Genomic DNA, 22,413 nt, shown 5'->3' with positions numbered 1-22,413 from the left:
CAGCAGGTGTACTTTCATAGAACTTACACGCAGCCCTGTAACAGGGTGCGCTGCGCCTTGTGCTGCACCAGCCCCTTGAGCATCCTACAGACACGCGGAAATGTGGGAGATGACATAATGTCTCTCCCAACACAGTACAGGAGCCGTGAGCCGGAGAAGGGCGTTGGTAGGGTGAGTACGGCTGGTACTGCCCCCACAGCTTCCTGCCCTGTGCGACAGCACCAGCTGCACAGCCCTCCTTATGGCCACTTAGTATAACTTAATATAACTCTAATGTAAGTACCCTCAGGTGGAAAGGTCAATACGCAATTAGCCAACCAGAAGCTTCTGATAGTCATTATCAGGGCCGGCTCTAGGGCTGTTCGACCTGTGCGGTCGCACATGGGCGCCACCCATAGAGAGCGCACACCTCCCCAACATCCCGATTTCAGCAGGACAGTACTGTCCCGCTGTTCCACCCGTGGGCCGAACTGGCCTGCGGGTGGTCAAATTGGGAGGTTGTGGACCCCTACCGCCGCAACTGCGTGGCGGTGCTGGACCCCAGGAGTGTGAATGGATGCTGCACGCAGACAGGAGAGGCTGGGCTTTACTCCCAGCCTGACTTGATTTGGAGGCGTGCCATGCGGACACGCCTCCAAATAACGGCACTTAGGGGGCGTGTCCTATGGTAATTAGGTCACGCCCCCAAATTTGATCACGCACGATTGCAGGGCGCAGCTTACCGACACGGCACAGGGTGCTCAGACCCCTGGAGCCGGCCCTGGTCATCATCATTACTGTGTATTGTTGCATGAGTCCTCCAGAACTTTCAAAAGATAGATGTCATAAAAAGCATATTTACAGAAATTTCTACACCTAATTATATCGCAGTTATACGAACAAATCATTACTGTACTCAGCCTACTCTTACCAGCCCTTGTTGCACCCTTGAAGGTATCAATGGACTAAAGTGAACAAAACTGTACGCAGATATCTATATGCCAAATAAGGAATATTCCCCAGAAGAAAAATAGCAGCGCTGGACTTCTAATTAATTAATAAAAAAAAATGCACTACCGTAATCGTCACAATACACGTAAATCATAATCCAAATAATTTAATAATGATAAAAATATATATGCATAATCATTGTATCCAAAGTAAAAAATTGATTAAATAAAATATCAGCTGTAAAACCTAAGAACTGACAGGCGGAAGGTGTACACATTTTAAATCAATCTTGCTTGTTTCCTATTTGTATCACTGGGCCAAATTGAGACAATGTAACTGAATACTTAGAGCTCCTCTTATAGTGGGAGCACAATCCACAGAGATGGTACTTCCCACAAATTTATCGCTGGAGGGTAATGTCCCATAAAAGTTGGTATAAGTAGAAACAATACGTCCTCACCAGTCTTGCGATGTTCTGATGCCTATCATTAGCCCCACTACGGAATCCCGACACCCGTTATACCGAAACGAAGGTATACCGGGTGTCTTTGCATCTAGCCACGGGGGGTGGGGGAGGGTTAGGTTTAGGGACCTCCGGGGGACTTAGGGTTAGGCACCCCCCGGGAGGGTTAGGGTAGGGGAAGGGGGGTTAGGCTTAGGCACCACTAGGGGGGTTAGGGTTAGGCACTCCCCGGGAGGGTTAGGTTTAGGGTGCGGGGAGGAGGGGTTAGGTTTAGGCACTAATGGAGAAGGTTAGGGTTAGGCACCCCTAAGGGAAGGTTAGGGGGAGAGGGGAGGGTTTAGGGTTTTGTCCCACCGGGCTGCTGCTGTCGGTATTTAATCCGGCAGCTAAACAACCGTCGGCATTACATACCGATTCCATATGAGCATATTGCCACTAGTCATGAACCACCATTCATGAGCTGGAAATCAAAAGCTTTGCTGTAGTGCATGTTACCTTATTGTGTAACGCAATACAAAATGCTCATGTATTAGAATGACATGATGGATACATAAATACAATACAAAGAAATCAATATGACAAATCAAAACTAATTTACTAGGGGTAACTTGATCCTTAGTAAGTATAAAACAAATAAAGTTTCTGGTGGTGTGGTGCTGTGGAGTGGCAGCAGTATGAAGCTGTCAGGGTAGGCAGAGGTGGCAGAGCCTCACCTGTCATACTCCTGAGATTTGATATAAAAATTATTAGTATAATAAAAAGAAGATATCTATAACTTATAAACATCTTCTTTGTTTATTGTAATAATTTTTATAGTTAACACTCACCAGCTCTGTGGAGCTCCCTGGGACTGCAGGGAGACAGGAGATGAGGCAGAAACAGCTCAGGCTCACTTATGTACAGTCATACACTGCTAGCAGAGCTTGGGGTGGGGCCACACCTCAGGCAGCAAGCTGCACAGAAAGAGAGCTAATAGAGACATGCCTCTGAGCACTGATGACATTTTGGATGTGTCATGTGTCCAGGAAGTGCACTGCAGTGTTTAGAGATTGTAGCTCAGTCAGCAGCAGCAAGAAAAGACACAGTGATGCCGGTAGGAGAATCAATGGACACTGAAGCTTTATGTAGAGAGGGGAGACTTACACTGAGTAGGTGGTAAGACAGGCCTCCAGCACTCAGACCCATCTCCATGTGTTCCTCCCCAGCCATAGACCTCACCAAACACCACTAATATGACCCGGGACATACCACCTTCAGACCACAGTGCCGACGCGGGTTGCAGACGTTCACACTGCACACGGGTGCAGTGGAACTGGTCTGCCGGCGTTTGGAGATGACATCCAAGTGCCGGAAAATCCGGAACTCTCTATGCTATGAGCGGGAACCGGGTTGGACGTACCCATTTACACTACATGGTTACACGAGTCATTGCCATGTTAAACCCTGCAAGTTACCCGAGTTGGATTGGCAGGTCACTGGACCCAGGAATTCAACCCTGGCCCCTTTTACACCTGGGTTGGGTTGGGTGTGGGAGACCGGCAGTTGGGATGCCGGCTGTCAAAATACAGACAGCGGCATCCCGATGCTCAGAATCCCGACAGGGGCTTAGTAATTCTATCGCTCTCCCCTTCACCCCCTAACCCTAACTCTCCCTTCCTGCAACCTATCCCTAACCTCTCTCCCCCACACCCTAATCCTCCCAGTTACTGCCTAAACCTAACCATCCCCCATAGTGCCTAACCCCCCCCGGTGGTGCCTAAACCTAACCCCTCCTGTCTGCAGCCTAACCCTAATTTACCCCCTTCCGCATCCTAACCCTAGCCCCTCCGTGGTGCCTAAACCTAATAGCTAACCTTTCCCAAGCACACCTTCTGACCGGTTTCTTCTGACAAGCAGATTTTTTTCAAAGAAAGTAGGTGCTTGGGAAATTCATTATTCCTTCCTGCTGCTATCCATGACAGTATGCACGCTGGTGTGCTGATACCCAGGGGCATCATTATTTTCATGCTGTTGCACCACTGAGGTTACGCCACATTCTGCTCAATAGAGATCCAGTATCTATGAGACTAAGGGGGGTCCTAGTCGCATCGTAGCCACATTTGGCAGCTCGCAAGCCAGCTCCACTGGCCCCCTCATTATTACACATCTCAATATCTGGAGACCAGCAAGAGTGTATGCATGAGGTATCAGGGGATACAATCGCATAGGACCATCATCTGGCAGGCCCCAAGCCAGCTCCGTTTGCCCCTTTAATACACCACAATGGTTGGATACCGGCGGTGAGTGACTGTATTGGAGCACACAGCAGGTCACAAGCCGGCTCCATCAATCATTTTACTTACATATTTATTAGCAGAGACTGCTTTCTGGCTTTTTTCTTACATTGCTCTGGACTGAACTTAACAATCATTGAATAGATTTTTTATATATTTGCACACAGATTGTTATACACACTGGTTGATGTAATTTTTATGTACACTGTATGTTTACAAATAAATTTTGTACAGGATGCTTATCATTATAGGTTGATTAATAGAATATTTTATATATTTTTTTATAAATAAGGTATTTTACTTATATGTATCTGTGATTCATTTACACCACTATAGCGCTGCTTATGTTTTCCTTGTCTTTTTAATATTGTGTTGGCTACCCATCTGCAGCTGCTTTCGGTGGTGTACAGAGATATTACTACCTCTCAGCGCCTAGTTTAATACTGTGTTGTACTTTTTTTCAGTTTACCCCACTACTAAAATATGTTTAACCATATAGAAACAGCCATGGTTTTAAGCTTGAAAAAAAGGCCCGTATACTTTTTTTTTTAGGTCTAAAAGAAATTATAAGGAACTGGAGAGTATTTAGGAATATCCTGAACTGTCAGAAAATCAAATAAAAACCAACGGGGAATAAAGGATAAAGGATGTTGTAAAACCACAAATCCTTCTCGTCAGCAGTGGAGTTCCTCACCTGACAGTGTTAGAGACACCTTACACAGTATGACATGATACAGAATAAATAGTCTGGCAACAGAAGTGTGTTAGTAATTACTCACTGTAGGTGTCAGATATGACCTAGCTATACATTGCTGTAACTATATAACCACTGCTCAGCTTAGTTATCATCCAGTTATATCCATGTTCTGACTGGCTCATGTGAAGCTATGGACAGATGTACTGCCCATGGGGGCAGACAGACAAAGTTAGGGAGGAGGAGAGCAGGGCAGGGGCTATACACTGCCTGGTCTGCCAGATAGTGAGAGAGGCTGCAGACAGAGATAGCAAAAGAGGCTCTTGTCTATTATAGAGCCAGAAGGTGCAGGAGAGACTCTGCAAGACACTGTGACGGGAGGGTACAGACACATGCCGAGGCTGACAGCCACCTCTTTGTGTCACTATGTTCATTAAGGTGAGTGATACTAGCTAGCAATGACTGGTGTAAATGGTGGTGTAACACTGTCTGCATGACAAGCTGTATGCCAGAGGCGAGATTCCAAGGACTTAATAAAACTCTCTCTCTGTGACGGAGTGCACGGTCATTAATTATTATGAATTCAATGCTCAAACCTTCAATAGACTTTATAACATTGGTGTTTTTCTACTATTTGGTAGAATTACTATAAATCAAGCTTAAAATACTTGACCCGACTTTCCCATTATATTTTTTCTACTTTGTTTACTGGAGCCCTATACCATAGTGAATATAGGAAATCAATAGGTTTAAAATATATGATGTGAGTTTGGGTACCTGGAAGCCCAATCTCCCCTCCACAATACAGTACTTCACATCTTACTAAATAATCATCATAATGAATTTAGATTTCAGGTTGTTTCCCACCACCCCTGTGTTTTATAATCCCCTGGAAATACAGTATTAGTAGTCAGCTGCCAGTTTTTCGTTATACAGAAGGAATTAAATGTAATCTCTTTTACTTGCTTCACTCTTTGGCATCTACCTGGCAAAGACCAGTTAGATATTAGAGGAACCATGTAGAAGGTGGCATTGCTAGTACTGAGTACCCACATAGGATGTTATAGGATGGCAATCGTGCCGTAGTGCTTTTACTACCAGTATTGCATACACACGGGATGTTACAGTCCAGTAAGGAAGGCAGCGAGTGGCATTGCCAGTACTGGGTACACATACAGGACGGTAAACGTGCCGTAGTGCTTTTGCTGCCAGTATTGCATACACACAGAATGGCACGGTCCAGTTAGGAAGGTTCCGGTTATTTAAAATGATATAAATTGTTACTTGTTCTATATGGGTTGCAAATGGAGTTTGTTCTGCATGCCAGAGTGTCGCACCCCACCCCACTCTTATCACATGTGAGCAGAGCGAAGGGTGGGGGTCACAGTGACACTGCAATGTGAGATACGCGTATGTCACAGATAACTAATGGTAAATATTTTTATTTTTTAACGATTCTTGACATAATTATATTTAGAAATGATTAATATGCCAATCTGTCCTTTAACAACTGTGAAAAAAGTTTTTTTATTTCATCCTTATTCAAATGATATTAGAATTAACGAAACACCCGTTGGCTAATACCATCATGCTTACTTTTAGTGCATATGACATTGGGATTATGGCTACAATCCAGGGGCAGGAGCGCATCTAAAATAATGTATTGCAACTTTGTTCTTAGTGTAATAATAGGATATAGTAATGTATGCTCATCCACCATAACATAGTGCCCTTTATTCAGATAGTACACTCAGTTAACTTTTTGGACATTACATGTATAATAGATGTAGAGGGGCGCTACTATAAATCACATAAGGACAGTCACAGGGCCTGATCCAGCAGTGCATTGGTGAACGCAGATTCCCGATGTTTGGGAATCTGCGCAGGCCCCATTCTGCGAGTGTGCAGAATGGGTCTGCTAACTCGCTCACAGACTGGCAGTGATTGACAGTCTGCTGCCGTTTGTGGGCGGGAAGGGGGCGGTGAGGCGTGTCGTCGCCGTTGCGGAGGAGGGAAGAAGCCAGGATCTCCGCTGACGGAGATTTCGTGGCCTCTTCCTCTAAACTGCGGCGGCCGGCTGCGGGACCCCATGTGTCACCGCAGCCTGCCGATGGTACGCAGATTATCCGATGCTGCGTTGGACAGCGCAGCTCGGATAAGTAATGTATAGGAGGTGTGATGAATAATGGTGCATTACCATATCTTCAAGGATCGCAGTTGCAAAGCTGGCTGCGTGCATACATCATATATCTATAGCCTGCGCGCATACATCATATCTATAGCCTGCGTGCATACATCATATAGCTATAGCCTGCGTGCATACATCATATATCTATAGCCTGCGTGCATACATCATATATCTATAGCCTGCGTGCAGCTTTGCAATTACGATCCTTGCTGAATATGGCCTACAGTCCACAAAATTAAAATATATTGGGCTAAATGTAATAAACTGCGAGCCAGCGCCGCTGCAAGAATACATGCGAGTATGCCCGTATTTTTAAAGCAGCAAGCATATTAAAGGCTAAACCAGCTTGGTTTAGCCTTTAACATGCTTGCTGCTTTAAAAATACGGGCATACTCGCATGTATTCCCGCAGCAGTGCCGGCTCGCAATCTATTACAATTAGCCCATTGTATACAATCCCCCACATGTCTGTAGAAGAGGCTGAGCGCTTTTACTACCCACCATTGTGTTGCTATGATGTGGATCCAAATTGTTTCTGTTAAGTGTTAAGAGGCGACGGGTCTGCTTTCTCTCTGTGATCTTTTAAATATGGGTGTATAATTTTTTAATCCTTGTACCTGCGCAGCATTTCTCCTAAGTAACAACAGCAATTTAGGCCAGCGCCTCTCATGCCCCCTGGGTTACATTTGCGGCCTTTCTTAACACAAATTCTAATACACACGGTCAGATTTGTCAGACTTGTCAGATTTGTCAGATGAACGATTGAACGATTAAACGATCTGAACGATTTGAACGATTTTACCAAAGTTTTGAACGATTGAACGATTTTTGACTGCATTAAAATGAATGGAATCGTCCAAGTCTGACTGCAAACCCATCAGATGTCAGATATCGTTATCTGACAAACGGGAACGCGCATCGTTGATCGTCCATCGTTCAGGCATGTCAGATATGAACGATTTTCCTTCAGATATGAACGACTGAACGATTTTTAAATCGTTATCGTTCATATCTGAAGGAAAAATCTGATCGTGTGTATGCACCATTAGAATAGAATGAGGGCGGAAGAAGTAGATAGTGGAGGTGAAATAGTGGTATTCTTACATAATATGGAGTTACTATACCTCAATTTAAAATAATATTTACTTACACATTTGGCTACCTTTAATTTTATAGAATTCATCTTATGATTTGAGTAAAATATCAAAAGCTAAACTAAAAGCTAATTTAAACCTCCATATAAGAGCCACCTGTTTACATCATGATAATAAACTTAATAGCAGTTCTCCATCTTTGTTGATTAGAGTTGGGCGCGATGACCTGTCTGTAACTGCAACGCTGTCGATAATAAGAGGATTGATAGCTGAACTGTGTCCCTTTTAAAATGTAATATGGGACACGGGTAATAAAAAATGAAAATAAATTGGAAGCATTTGCTGCTGTGAACAGCGTACAAGCTATGGGACTACTCTCACACATTTACTGTATACAGCACTGTGTTTTTCTAGGAAGAACATATATTCTATGCACTTACCAGGGCTGGCTCTTGGGGCGTTCGACCAGTTCAGTCAAACAGGGGCGCCACCCCATAGAGGACACAGTCCTCCCAACCATACCGATATCAGTGGGACAGTCCCGTTTTTCGGGCACTGTCCAGCTGTTCCACCCAAGGGTCGAAGGAGGCGGCTGAAGGCAGCCCAGCTGCTACCGGAGTCCGGAGTGCTGGGCTCGCCCCCGGGAGGCGTGCCACACGGGCACTCCCCAAAATAATGTCATCCAGGGGGCATGGTCTATGGACATTAGGCCACACCCCCTTTTCAGGCATGCATGGCAGGGGGTATAGAGCGCCAACCAATGTTGAGACAGGGCGCTGCTCCACCTGCATTATGAAACCACTAATAAAACCTATTGTGACAGGTTTCCTTTAACTATGACTTGAGCCTGTTCTATGATTACCTGACAATACGTTTCTTGTAGGAGTGCTTTCCATAGCTTCACTACTTTCACTGTGCAGAACTATTTTAAGAGTGGCCTATTTATTATGCTTACACGCATGAACAGTCTAACAATGTGTAAGTTACAGTTACAGAAAACTTGAACTTGCCACCTCCATGTTCAGAAAGGCGTTCCTGGGGTACGCAAGCGCTACATGTGCAAGAGTGGATGACCGCCATAAGGTTGGCAAGTATACCGTGAAATAAACACTGGGGTTAACACACGCTAACCAATTGATTCCACAATGGGTTTCCCAGCTCGTTACAATGCAGAATCTTCATATCAACACAGATTTTTCCTTGCAGCTCCTGTGAGGAAATCTCCTGCCCCTGGTAATTATCGCAAAGGGTTCCCATAGCTAATTGAATTAAGCAGCGTGATCAACTAGCTGGGGGTAAACCTCCTGGCTTAATGAATTCTCCCCAAAGTACACATTGGGCCCCAATTTTGCACCCGTAAATATAGTTTTATGTTCCGGCTGTCCCACATTTTGTTATGTACAACATCACCAACAGTATAAATGTAATTGGAAGCTGCCATATTACAAGAAAGAGATGGACAGATACATTATCACCTGCAGCTGTGCTGTTATAAGCAAGACATCATTTCCTGTGCTAATGGCAGGAAAATCATTATGCTGTTTGCCATAAAAAGCCCTGACACAGTCACAGTGCTGTCCAAATACTGGTGCTGTCGCTGGTGCTGAACTCAAAAGCTTTCTGGAGAATGTTCACAGCATTGCTTACACGTTTTAGTTTGGCCTAACTCATGAATATTTGGACAGCCGTGCATTACTAAAGATATATCTCACAGTATAAGGTACTTTGGGGATGACTCAGGGTTGTACGCATACTCGATGGTCTACATACAATCAGGGACATAGCAAGATCTACGGGGGCCCCATAGTAAAATTTCCTCCCTGTGCAAATTATTTTGCAGTTTATCCATTTTGCTTGTAATACTGGATGTGCTATTTAGCTGAAATGCAGGATTAAATGAATGGTGATTAGCATATAGTAAATATTATAAACAAACAAAAACAATATATACTGTATGTATGTATATATATATATATATATATATATTTCTAGTTTATGATATAACATGGTATATAAGAAGGTTATGATTCACTAATAAATCAGTCAGTGAGGAGAGACGGAGCTGGAGCCGGTCGGACCAGTTACAGCTGATGCCCTGCAGCAGTACACTGGTGAGAATAGAACAGCCGGGGATCAGGAGATGGCAGTCTAACTCGGTGCAGGGAAAGAATCGGGCCACAGAGGAAGCCCGGTACCCGTAGCACCAGCACTCCCTGCACCTATTCTAACTATGCCCTTGCCTGTGAGTGGCAGCTGGTCTGCCAAATATTGGAAGAGTGTGTACGATGACACAATAATTTCAGCAGATTGTGCCAGCAGATTGGAGATCTCCTGAAACATTGGACATGCATGTAGGCATATATTTGGTGTTCAATCTGCGTCTAGGTTTCCAGTAGGATTGTGTAAACAGTCTGGTCTATAGTTGGATCCCCGAAGGATTGGACAAGTGTGTACCCATTTTAAGTCGGACAACGTCACTTTATATGAATAATTTGCTTTACCCATTGTTTCTAAATTAAAAACAGCATATAAAATGGAGGGAGGTGTCTGAAGGGTTAAGGGTGACAGGCCAAAATTTGTTTTAAAGTCCTTACCTGATTATGTTATTCAGATTTTTTTTTCTAAAGCTGTTGCTGTCCAGGACCTAACTGGAAGATGTAATCCAAAGTCATTATCTGTAGTCGTTATCCAAAGCCATTCAAATAAAGCAGGAACTAATCAGAGAGTATCAATGTAGGACAAAATGTCACCACAAAATGGCTGCCTGTAGCTGGGAATCCTTTATATAGGGCTGTGACCTGCACTGTGACATCACAATGCAGTGCAGGCAGCAGCTAGAGATGGCTGTAGCTTAGATCAGGTCTGGGCCCCACCTGCCATAATTATATAACATCAGTAAATGTTGGTGAAGGCTGGTGCTTCCTTGGTGGTGAATCTCTGATCTTCACCAGTGAACCCTGCATGGGGATTTGGGTTATGCAAATGGAAGGCTGTATCCCTCTGCCGTGCCTCCAGATGTGGCATGTTGGTGCAGGTACAAAGTATGATCATCAAGCTGGATCTGGTACACAGATAGATTGCAGAAGGGATAATGATGACAGGCCCCATACCAGAGGCGTAACTAGGGTCTTTGGACCCCAGGGCAAGGTAAAGAACGGCACCCTTTCCCCCCCCCAATAACAAAGCAAATTATATATGCGCGCCATAGGCGCGTGGCAAACAAAATGGGCGTGACTACATACCAAAGGGGCATGGCCATTGAAAATGGGGCATGCCAACATGACACACCACCCATTTCTCGTCACTCTGGGAACATTACTTCCCATTCCATATGTACCTTACCTATACGGTGTTTCTCACAATGTGGAACCTCTGAAGAAATGTATCCTCCCTGGAAAGACGGCGTCTTCAGTCAGTATTCACTGTTCATGTAGGTCATATCGTCCGAAAGATGCCAATTTGATTAGGAATATTAACAAGGTCATTATCATACAACAGCGGTTCAACCAGACTCGTTCCCCCTGTGTAACGTCCCTCCCCCTGCGTTTCTCAGCCACACAATCTCCCCCTGCGTTGTCTCTCAGCAACACCATCACCTTCCCCCTTGCGTTGTCTCTCAGCCACACCATCTCCTCCACACCGCATCGTCTCTGTCACACCATCACCACCCCCTGCTTTGTCTCTCAACCACACCATTACCTCCCCCCCTGCATCGTCTCTCAGCCACACCATCACACGCTGACACAGATACACACACACACACACTGACACATACAAACACCCTGACACAGATAGATAGATACTGTACACACACACACTGACACAGATATATACACACACACACTGACACACACACTGACACAGATACACACACTGACACATGCACACACTGACACAGATACACACACACACTGACAGCCTACACAGAGACCAGCTCCCCCCCCCTACAGTCAGACCAGCCAGCTCCAGCAGGCACACTTGTCGGCTGTTTAAAGTGGTGGCGGCAGGGGGGGTTGGGACTGCCACAGCGCCCAGGGCACGGCGCCCCCTCTGCTGGGACTGCCACGGCGCCCAGGGCACGTGCCCCGCTCGCCCCCCCCCTAGTTACGCCACTGCCCATACAGATAATACTGTATTCTGAAAGAGTTTATTAGTTTCCCAAGAGAGGTAGTATAGATCTGTAGAGTAAGTAAGCAGAGTACCTAGAACTGAGACTTGTGGTTTTCCAAATGATAGAGGAAGCAGAGAGGATGTGGATCAAGTGAAGCGAACTCTGAAAAAGCGATTTGATAATTAGGATGAGAATTGAGATAAGACAGTGGACCTCATTCAGAGGCGGTCGTTAGATGCAAGCGGTCGCACAGAATCAGGGCGGCCACTTGCATCCTGAACGGCCGCCTCCTTGTGGATCGTTAAGCTGTGGGTTACTACCCACAGCTTAACAGCTGACCAGGTTGATGGTCTCGAAGGTGATCACCATCGCGACCATCGGGACTTACGACCAGACCCTAGGGTAGGGTCTGGGCAATCGTAAGCCCAGGGAGCTTTCTGCTCTGATGGAGTAGGAAGCTCCCCACTGACATCACTGATGATGTCAGTGCGGCCGCCCACAAAACGTTCGTAAAGGAACGACTCTGTTTTGGAAACCACCCCCCCGGCCAGTGGCAGGCTGGGCCGGGGGGCAGGGTGCCATGTGCCCCCCCCGGCCGCAGTGTCATACGGGCCGCGGGCCGGTGCAGTCTGTGTCACTGTGACACAGACTGCACCGCGTGTGTAGCGCTGACCGGACGGAGTTCGGTCAGCGCTACACTGACAAACACACAGCCGCCTGCTCCGGCAGCTGTGTGTTTGTTGTAAGCAGCAGCCAATGAGAGTCTGTCAGACTCTCATTAGCTGCTGCTGCGCCCACTGCGGGAGCCGCTCCATCTTCCGGCTCCCGCAGTGGGCAATGGGAGAGACGTCATGATGTCATATGACGTCTCTCCCATAATGCAGAGCGGCCCGGCCCGGGAGGACAGACGGAGGAGCAGATGGCGGCGGCGGGAATTCAGGTAAGTGGTTTTTTTTATTTTGTTTTTTTTATTACGTGTGTCTACTGGGGGGGGGTGTCTGGCACTACTGGGGGCACTACAAAGGGGGGACTACTACTACTGGGGACATTACAAGGGGGGTGGGGGACTACAACTACTGGGGGCATTACAGGGGGGGGGACCACTACTACTGGGGGCACTACAAGTGGGGACTACTGCTGGGGGCACTACAAGGGGGAGGGGACTACTACTGGGGGCACTATAAGGGGACTACTACTACTAGGGGCACTACAAGGGGGGTGGGGGACTACTACTACTGGGGACTACTACTACTGGGGACACTACAAGGGGGCGGACTACTACTACTGGGGACACTACAAGGGGTGACTACTACTGGGGGCACTACAGGGGGGGACTACTACTACTGGGGGCACTACAAAGGGGGGGCTACTACTACTGGGGGCACTGCAAATGGGGGGACTACTACTACTGGGGGCACTACAAAGGGGGGGACTACTACTACTGGGGGCACTACAAAGCGGGGGACTACTACTGGGGGCACTACTGGAGGCCTGCATAAGGGTGTTGTCTCCTGTGGCACACGGGGGCACTGCATATGGGCACTACGACAGGGGGCTGCCCTAATCTTTATTTTTACCTTACATTAATCCCATATGGACCCACCTCCTCCCTGGAACACTGGAGGGGGGGGGGGGCGCCGTAGCACGCATATTCTTTGGACACACACCCTACTCCTCTGCCAGGGCCGCCTGCATGCATTTGCCCCCCAGGCTAAAAGTTGCCAGCCAGCCCCTGCCCCTGGCCCGCCTACCAAATGGGGGCAGCTGTCGATCAACATCGACAGCCGCCCCTTTGGTAACAAGGTCCGGAGCGATAGAGTTTCTCTGTCGCTCCGGGGCTTGCACACGCACAGTGTGGCCGCTGCGCGTGCGCAGGCCAAACCATCGAGTCGGTTACGAGCGCATCGGCGCTCACGACAGACTCTGAATGAGGTCCAGTGTCCTGGAGACCTAGGGATTGTAGTTACAGTGTAAGAGTGTAAAACCATCGGCTTTGTGTACAACTCTGAATCAGGCCACAAGAGATACATCATGACAGGACTTTTCTCCATTAATGTGATCTTGCAATCAACAAAATTCCAGTAAAAAGCACAGTTTTTAAGGAAGAAAATGAAAATACAAAAAATACAAATAACTTAATGAACACTTATGCAACGAGTGCATTGTAGGTTTGTGTGATTCACTTCTTTTTCTTAAATGTCTATTTGTTTTTCTCTGGAAGTAACACGAATCCAGGCTTTAAATCACACAAAGCCTACAATGTCAATAAGGGTGTGTAAACCAGTGTTCTTAAACCACTGTGCCTAGTGTGCAGCGAGTGGTTGTCAAGTTTGCCGTGGCGGTCATCTTAGCACACTTGTACTGTAGTGTGTTTTATACCTGTAGAGGCCAATGTAGTGTGTTTTATTCTTGTGGAGTCCAATCTAGTGTGTTTTATTCCTGTGGAGGCCAATGTAGTGTGTTTTATTCCTGTGGAAGCCAATGTAGTGTGTTTTTATTCCTGTGGAGGCCAATGTAGTGTGTTTTATTTCTGTGGAGGCCAATGTCGTGTGTTTTATTCCTGTGGAGGCCAATGTAGTGTGTTTTATTCTTGTAGAGGCCAATGTTGTGTGTTTTATTCCTGTGGAAGCCAATGTAGTGTGTTTTTATGCCTGTGGAGGCCAATGTAGTGTGTTTTATTCCTGTGGAGGCCAATGCAGTGTGTTTTATTCCTGTGGAAGCCAATGTAGTGTGTATTCTACCTGTAGAGGCCAATGTAGTGTGTGTTATTCCTGTGGAGGTCAATGTACTGTGTTTTATTCCTGCGGAGGCCAATGTAGTGTGTTTTATTCCTGTGGAGGTCAATGTAGTGTGTTTTATTCCTGTGGAGGCCAATGTAGTGTGTTTTATTCCTGTGGAGGCCAATGTAGTGTGTTTTATTCCTGTGGAGGCCAATCTAGTGTGTTTTATTCCTGTGGAGGCCAATGAGGTGTGTTTTATTCCTGTGGAGGCCAGTGTAGTGTGTTTTATTCCTGTGGAGGCCAATGAGGTGTGTTTTATTCCTGTGGAGACCAGTGTGTGCATATTTTTTTTATATGTGGGAGCCGATGTGTATGTTATTTCATTGGTCACGCACGCCGCATCGTCGGATGGTGTGCCTTGACAATTTTAAAATCTGGTGTAGTGTGCCTCCAGTTGAGAAAGGTTGAAAAACGATTTATATAAACACTTTACAATAGAAGAATTTGCCAACTGATGAACACAAAAAGTTCAAGTTTAGCAATACTTTTGTTTTTTATTATCCCCAGTATTTTCTTTACTTTGATTCAATGTAATCAATGGAGAGCAGAGGAGTTTAATTTCATGGAGGATCACCTTGGTGTTATCAATTTTTTCTCCCAATTCATCCCTGTGAGCAGGGGTGTAACAAGACCTATGTGCAAATTATTTTGCAGTTTATCCAATTTGATTGTAAATGATCTAATAATTGCTCTATATGCCTGCTCGCTGACATGCAGGATCAAATTAATAATGATTAGCATATAGTAGGGTGAATCCGCCAGTGAATGAACATTTTCAGGTTTAATACAGTAATATTACATTTTAGTACATACAATCTTAGATTAGATCTATCGATTATGGGCCTGATTCTGCAAGGATTGTAATTGCAAAGCTGCACTCAGGCTATAGATATATGATGGATGCACTCAGGCCGCTTTTCGATTGTGATCCTTGCAGATATGGTAATGCAGCAGGAGGCATCACGCTTCCTGTGCATTATGTATCCGAGCTGCTTGGTCCAACACAGCGTCGGATAATCTGCGTACCATCGGCCGGCTGCAGTGACCCATGGGGACCCGCAGCCGGCTGCCGCAGTTTAGAGGAAGAGGCCAGGAAATCTCCACCAACCGATGGAGATCCTGGCTTCTTCCCTCCCCCGCAACGACGGCAACACGCCTCCGTTTCGGGAAATGGAGGGCATTGCCGCCCCCTCCCCGCCCCCAAATGGCAGCAGACTGTCAATCACTGATAGTCTGCTGCCAGTTTACGTGTGGGCTCGCAGACCCATTCTGCACATGTGCAGAACGGGTCTGGCGCCTGCGCCGATTCCCGAACATCGGGATTCTGCGTTCAGAAGTGCACTAGCGTGCACTGCTGAATTAGGCCCTATGTTTTACTGATGTAAGTCATATTATTAATTTACTGTACTTGTCTGTTAATTTGCTAGCCTTGTGCTTTCATTCACCGGTAATTTCTACTTTTTTGGATGTAAAACTCTAACTATTCCTTTAACCTATAAACCGAAAATGTGTTTTAAAAGTATACATACAGGTGTATTCAATATGGGAGCGATAACATCGTTTTTGCGTTAATATCGGAGGTATGACGTCATTATCGCAGGTTTTACTTTTACACCGTATTCAATTTCAAAGACTTATCGCAGTTTTGAAAAGTCTTTGATAAAAAACGGAGATAACTTTTCACCATTGAATAGGTGTAGAAAAAAAAAGCAGAATTGGGGTTTAGGGGTGCAGGCTTAAAAAAAATAGCCTGCACCCCTGGGAATGACATTTAAAAAAGAACTGTGTCGAAAAAAGTTTTTTAAAAAAATAGGGACACCACAAAAAATGTATTTAAAAATTGGGGTAAAAAAAAAAATGTGAAAAAATAGTTAAACAATAGGGAAATAGGTTCAGGGCTATTCTGCATCACTTCTTCAATGTCGGGAAAAAAACACCTGCTGCCGCTATTTAAATCCCCGACTTTCAATTAAAGCCTAAATAGTGATCCCCCATGTTTTTACAACTTTAGGGGGGTCTTACAATTTTTTTAAGGAAAAATTCGTAACTTTACGCAAATCCAACTTCGGAGTTTCCCGTTTTCGTTAATTTTATATTGAATACGGGGATAAGCGGAGCGCGCCCGATACTTTAACGCAGGTAAAAACTCCGATATGAAACGTTAACTTCGACAGTGAAGTTAATGTTTCATATTGAATACACCTAATAGTAATAATGATGGCACGTGTCTCAAAATAGTTTTTATGTTGTATCTGCTACATACACAATCCCCTTAAATATGATAATTCTCTTAACCGTTCATTCATTGGACGATTCATTCTAAGGGGGAGATATACTAAGCATTGTAAAGAGATAAAGTGGTGAGAGATAAAGTACCAACTAATCAGCTCCTGTCACTTTACAGGCTGTGTTTGAAAAATGACAGATAGGAGCTGATTGGTTGGTACTTTCTCTCTCTCCACTTTATCTCTCTCCAAGGCTTAGTACATTTACCCCTAAGTATTTTAAAAATATATATATATTTTTAAAAATTATATATTCTCCCTAATCCTAATTGTTTATGATATAGGGGCCTATTCATCAACACTAAAATAATGTTTTTAAGGTCATTTTACTTTAGTACCATTGTTTTAGTAAGTATCTTAACACAGGAGATATCACTGATATCTCCTGGTTAAGTCCCCCTGCGTTAATTTCCACACTCTCCGTACATTAGTATGGGGATACAGAAATTATGATATTCATCAAATTCCAAAAATTATGTATTTTCGGAATTTGATGGAGTTACTATCCGACACTGTGAGATGGCGAATAGCAGGTGAGAGTTACCTGCTTCCAGCTGGTGAGGTCCCCCGACTTCTTCCTCCGGCGCTCTGGTCCGTCCTCTGGCTCCGGTGGCTGCTCGGACACTGTGTTCTCCCAGCAGAACACAATAAAGTTTATAAAAAAATACTTTTTTTTAAATTCTAAACTGTACTGTTGTCTGCTGGGAGAACACGTGTCAGAGCAGACACCGGAGCCGGAGACGCTGCAGCAGCCAGGTAAGTGCGGGACAGGGGGGAGGTTTTCAAAGGGGGGTGAGGGGGACACACAAAATTACTGCAGCTGTCAGGGAGGCACGCCCCCGGCACGCCCACCAAAGGGGGCGTGCTGTCAATCAACATCGACAGCACACCCCCTTTGATCAGACACAACGAGCGAAGGACTTTCCTTCGCTCGTCGCGTCTGGCGTATGCGCACGACAGAGCTCCCGCCGTCGTGCGCATGCGCAGTGCACAACATCGACCCACTTGCGAGCGGACAGCCGCTTGCGAGTGGGTCTGAATCAGGCCCATAGAACCCTTAATGCTTTAAATAGCGGTCCAGACATTTGTGTTGGAGAAGGTATGGACAGACTGGAAAAGCTGTATCACCAGTTAGTATTTCTTAAAGTGCATACACACACAACGATTTTTTGAATGATTATCGTTAAACGATAATCGTTTGAAAAAATCGTTCACTTTCTGAGTCAAACGATGAACGATTATTGTTCATGCGCATTCACGTTTGTAGTTTGTAGTTCAGTCAGACTTGTCAACTCAACGATTTTCATTAAGTTAATATGCAAAAATCTTTGTAGTTCATAAAAATCGTTCATTACATTTAAATGAACATAGTAAATGAACAACTTTAGTAAATGATTTAAGTTCATTTTTTCAAGGTAGAAAATCGTTTACTAAAATCGTTCATTAACTCAATCGTTGTGTGTGTATGCAGCTTTAGAGTTGGTATTACTCTCTCCTAGGCAGATTAATGTGTGCAGCCTAGCTCTAGGTACTTAGAAATAATACGGGAGAGGTGTGGTGCTGAAGGAGATTAAAAATGTGCATTGGAACTCGGGAAGCAAAATGTAGGAAAGGTACAGCAACCTCTGAAAGAAGTTCATTAATTAAACTACAGGTTGAGTTTCCCATATCCAAATATTCCGAAATACGGAATATTCCGAATTACGGAATAATTTTGGCATGACTGAGATAATAAAACCTTTGATTTTTGATGGTTCAATGTACACAAACTTTGTCTAAGGCACAAATTATTAAAAATATGGTATAAAATTACCTTCAGGCTGTGTGTATAGGGTGTAAATGAAACATAAATTTATTTCATGTATGTACACAAACTTTGCTTGAGCCACAAAATTATTGAAAATATTGTATAAAATGAGCTGCAGGCTATGTGTATAAGGTGTATATAACACATATATGCATTCTGTGTGTATATTGGGGTCCCATTCCCAAGATATTTCATTATGATATGCAATTATTCCAAAATACGGAATATTCCGTTATCCAAAATACCCTGGTCCCAAGCATTTTGGATATGGGAGACTCAACCTGTATTACATTTTTATACTGAAATAAATCACAAGAGTCAGAGGATCTTGGAACTCTAGTTATTATGTATTACCTTGATGTATTTGAAAGTGTTTATTACATTGGTTGAATAGCACCTAGAAATGTACTTTTGTGGAAAGCAGAATGTGGAAGTTGCATAGTGCGTCCCACTACTGGACCAGTGATGAGAGCCGATATCTGCGACCTGAGATGCAGCAGGGATTCCTAATCATTTTCTGAAAGTAAAACGTTGTCTGTCCTCTTGCGAAGCAGGGAACATCCGTGGAATGTATCCTCTCCACTACGCTATCTTATATCTTGCAAAATAAAATAGTTTCTCTATTAACTAGATATTTGAAGGCCCCATAGCAAAAGTGCGTAAGGCATACTTGCCTACCCTCCCGATTTGGTCGGGAGCCCACCGAAAATCGGGTGCCGCTCCCGACCCCCAGGAAAGGCAGGCAAGCCTCCCGGCCCCTGGCGATGTGTCCGCACCCCCCCCCCACCCACGATTGTAAGTGAAAACCCCGGCAGCAGGGGGGGGCGGTGACGCGATTCCAATGCCATTAATCACGGCATTGTGAATAGGGGGCGGAGCAATCATGCGGTCACACCCCGAACGATGCGTCAGCTGCCGGGCCCCTCCCCCTTTGGAGGTGTCACACCCCCAGCTGTGTAAGCCCGACAGCTCCCTCCCGGAAAGGAGAGAGCTAAATGTCGCAAGCCTGGTGTAACGGTCCCCATGTACCACCCAATGGTAAAAAATGAATATAACACATGTAACTTTGACAAGGAATATGGGCCCCCTCTTAGCTCTGGGATCCATAGCAGCTGTACCCCTTGCACCTAAGGTAGTTACGCCCATGGTACAGGTACTAATCTTCACTTAGCAATAAATGGTCTAATTCCTCCCTATCTCTCCTATTGAGATATGCACCCTGCCCCCCACTAAATCAATGTTTTATTGTTCAACTGGATGCAATTGCTCTAAATGAAACAGGTGAAATTAGAAAACAATATTTATGAAGTGATTTATACTTCTGCAGTTCAGAAATTTCCCATTAATGTTATTTTTATTTACCAGTCTTTCTGCTAATGCTTAGGATTGCATTGTTCACACATTACTGCGAGCATTTAAATTCTCAATTGCCCGCCCAGTTAAGATGTCAGTGTCGGCTGTCCCTGCAGCAAGTGTAAGGGCGTTCGGCGGGTCTTGCGTACTCACATGCAGATACACCAATATATCTTTCAGATACTTGTATATTGGCATCGTCTGTGCTGCAGGGACTACCTGATATGTCTGTGAACAATGTCGTTCATAGACATATCAGGTGTCTGCGGAACAGTGATGTCGATATATCATGCATATTTATCACTGCTTTTGCATGTGTACAGGCGACCCACCGACGTATGGTGCGTACACACGGGACGATTTTAATGAATGATAACAATCTATCATTATCATTCAGATCGTTCATTTTTTTGTGCCTTCCAGCCCTATACCGACCAACGATGCGCGGGCACATATGTACGATAACGATATCGTCCATCGGCCGTGCATGCAGGCCAACTTGGACGATATCGCCCAGGTTACATAGGGACCCACTGGCCTGTCATTGGTGGGTTGGTGGTGTGCTGGATGAACAATATCTTTCATCCAGCACACCAGGAAGGTGCATGGAGGTCAGTCAGTGTTATCGTGTCGCTGACTGATCGTTCCGTGTGTACACTGGCTGCTGGGACTCGAGACACTGACTTCACAACTGGGCAGGCAAATGTAAATGCCCACCTAGCTGTGATGTTTGGCCAGACATACCGAGTGGCCGCCTGGTAAGTGGTAACTATTTGCAGCATATTTCCCGAAAACACCCGCATTCGGGGGATAACTGCAAATAATTAGTATCCCCCAAATGTATTTTGGATGGACTGCATCAGATATCTGCTGTTGTCCCTCCATTTCTGACAGCAGACACAACCCAATAGGTCTCTATGGGGGATGAGATGCTGTTGGATTAACCTGCAAAGAATTTTGAAGCTTGGCCCCTGCAGCTAAGGCCACTTAAAGATGGCGTTGTGCTGCTGTAGCCTATGGGCTACACTTCGCAGAATTTACCGGGAGAGGGTTCCGGAGTTCTCCCGGGAATGGGGACCAAGCATGTGCCAGAGTTTAGGCACAGGAGTAAAAAGAGTGCTGCTGCGATTACTCAACTCCAAGGACATCGCACGGACATCGCATCCATTCGGAGCCCGTCATTGTGGGTACTTTTTTATACATTCGCTCGATATAATCGCATGCTGCAGTGCAATCATGGACGCTAATATCGCACCCATATTGCATTGCAAATGCGATCATAGACAAATAGGATCTTTTATGTTACATCTGTGCAGAAAGTCACCGCGCTGTTTTGACATCTCCACTATCCCAACGTGTGATATCTATTTTGATCTATGTGGTAAACAAACCCAATGCCCACACACACAATCACAAATCATAGCAGAATACAGTACTAGGAATATTCTCATGTCACTGTGTCACTACTGTACACAATACCATACACACTGATATAAATCTCCACTCTAGTGCACAGGGAGCAGTCCCTACCTTTATAGTGATTACACGACTATGGATGGGGATTTTATTCATGCACAAGCTGTCAGTGTCATTCAGTAGTACTCAGTAATGGGGTCCCGGTTACTACCCCCCTCCTGCCCCAGCTCCCGGTTGTGCAGCACTGGGCACGGTGCCTGATATTAAAGACGGGAACAGGAGGGAGAGAGAGGGCAGAGGAAAGCAAGGAGGCCGGGGGGAGATGCAGTGTAAGGACGGGGGGAGGGACGCAGTGTGTGTGAGACGGGAGGGAGGGGGTGCTGTCTGTATGCAGCTGCAGAATGGCAGAGCGGGCGGGCAGGCACCGGGCACGGCCTGTGAGTAACAGGGGGGAGTGGGTGGTGGGGGGATACGGTGGGAGGAAGGGGTGGGGTGGTTAATGGTTCACAATTACCCCCTTCACTTTAGTGGCCCCTGGGACTTTATTTATGGTCATGCTGTGTTAGACACCTGCTGTCCTGTGTAAGAGTGAGGGGCAGCAGCGGCTGTAACAGACTCTAATGCACTGCAGCTAGTCAGTTCCCCCCTGTCACTGCCCTTCTGCCCCTCTCCCCGCCCAGTGACCCTGGATGGCCCTAAATCTCACCCACAATACACTGGCAGAGGCACCTCAGAGAGTGCTGCTGGGTTCACAATAATGTCATATAACATGCCCACAGATGGGATACACTACACACCCAGCACTGCATTCAGGCACTCCTGTCATGTCACTGGGTGTCTCTATGATGCCACTTAGGTACAAACTCAGCACAGTCTTTAAACTACACACATTCAAATTCTATATGGATTCTAAATTTTGAGAGGACTGGCTTCTAAATTCTATAGTGATTCTAATTTCTATATGAATTCTAAATTCTTTATGAAGTCTAAATTGTGCGTGGATTCTAAATTCTAACTCAT

General features: G+C 45.4%; 1 protein-coding gene across 10 annotated transcripts in view; it reads left to right on the top strand.

The window, feature by feature from the left end:
- ANK1 (ankyrin 1) overlaps positions 1-22,413 on the top strand; it is a 350,835-nt gene that overhangs the window by 143,530 nt on the left and 184,892 nt on the right. Inside the window, exon 1 of one of the 10 annotated variants that reach the window (XM_088455877.1) lies at positions 4,675-4,798. The exons of 8 other annotated variants lie outside the window; for them this stretch is intronic. In XM_088455877.1, the coding sequence (XP_088312003.1) occupies positions 4,787-4,798 (12 nt within the window). In that variant the 5' untranslated portion in view covers positions 4,675-4,786. Of the gene's footprint in view, positions 1-4,674; positions 4,799-21,762; positions 21,831-22,413 lie in introns of those variants that run through there. One more of the 10 variants, XM_088455876.1, reaches the window with a different exon arrangement.

Source organism: Taudactylus pleione, unplaced genomic scaffold (assembly GCF_031769625.1).
Source record: "Taudactylus pleione unplaced genomic scaffold, aTauple2 ptg000676l, whole genome shotgun sequence".
In the NCBI taxonomy this organism is placed as follows: domain Eukaryota; kingdom Metazoa; phylum Chordata; class Amphibia; order Anura; family Myobatrachidae; genus Taudactylus; species Taudactylus pleione.
The sequence above is the reverse complement of the archived record's forward strand: the minus strand, read 5'-3'. Positions and strand labels throughout refer to the sequence as shown.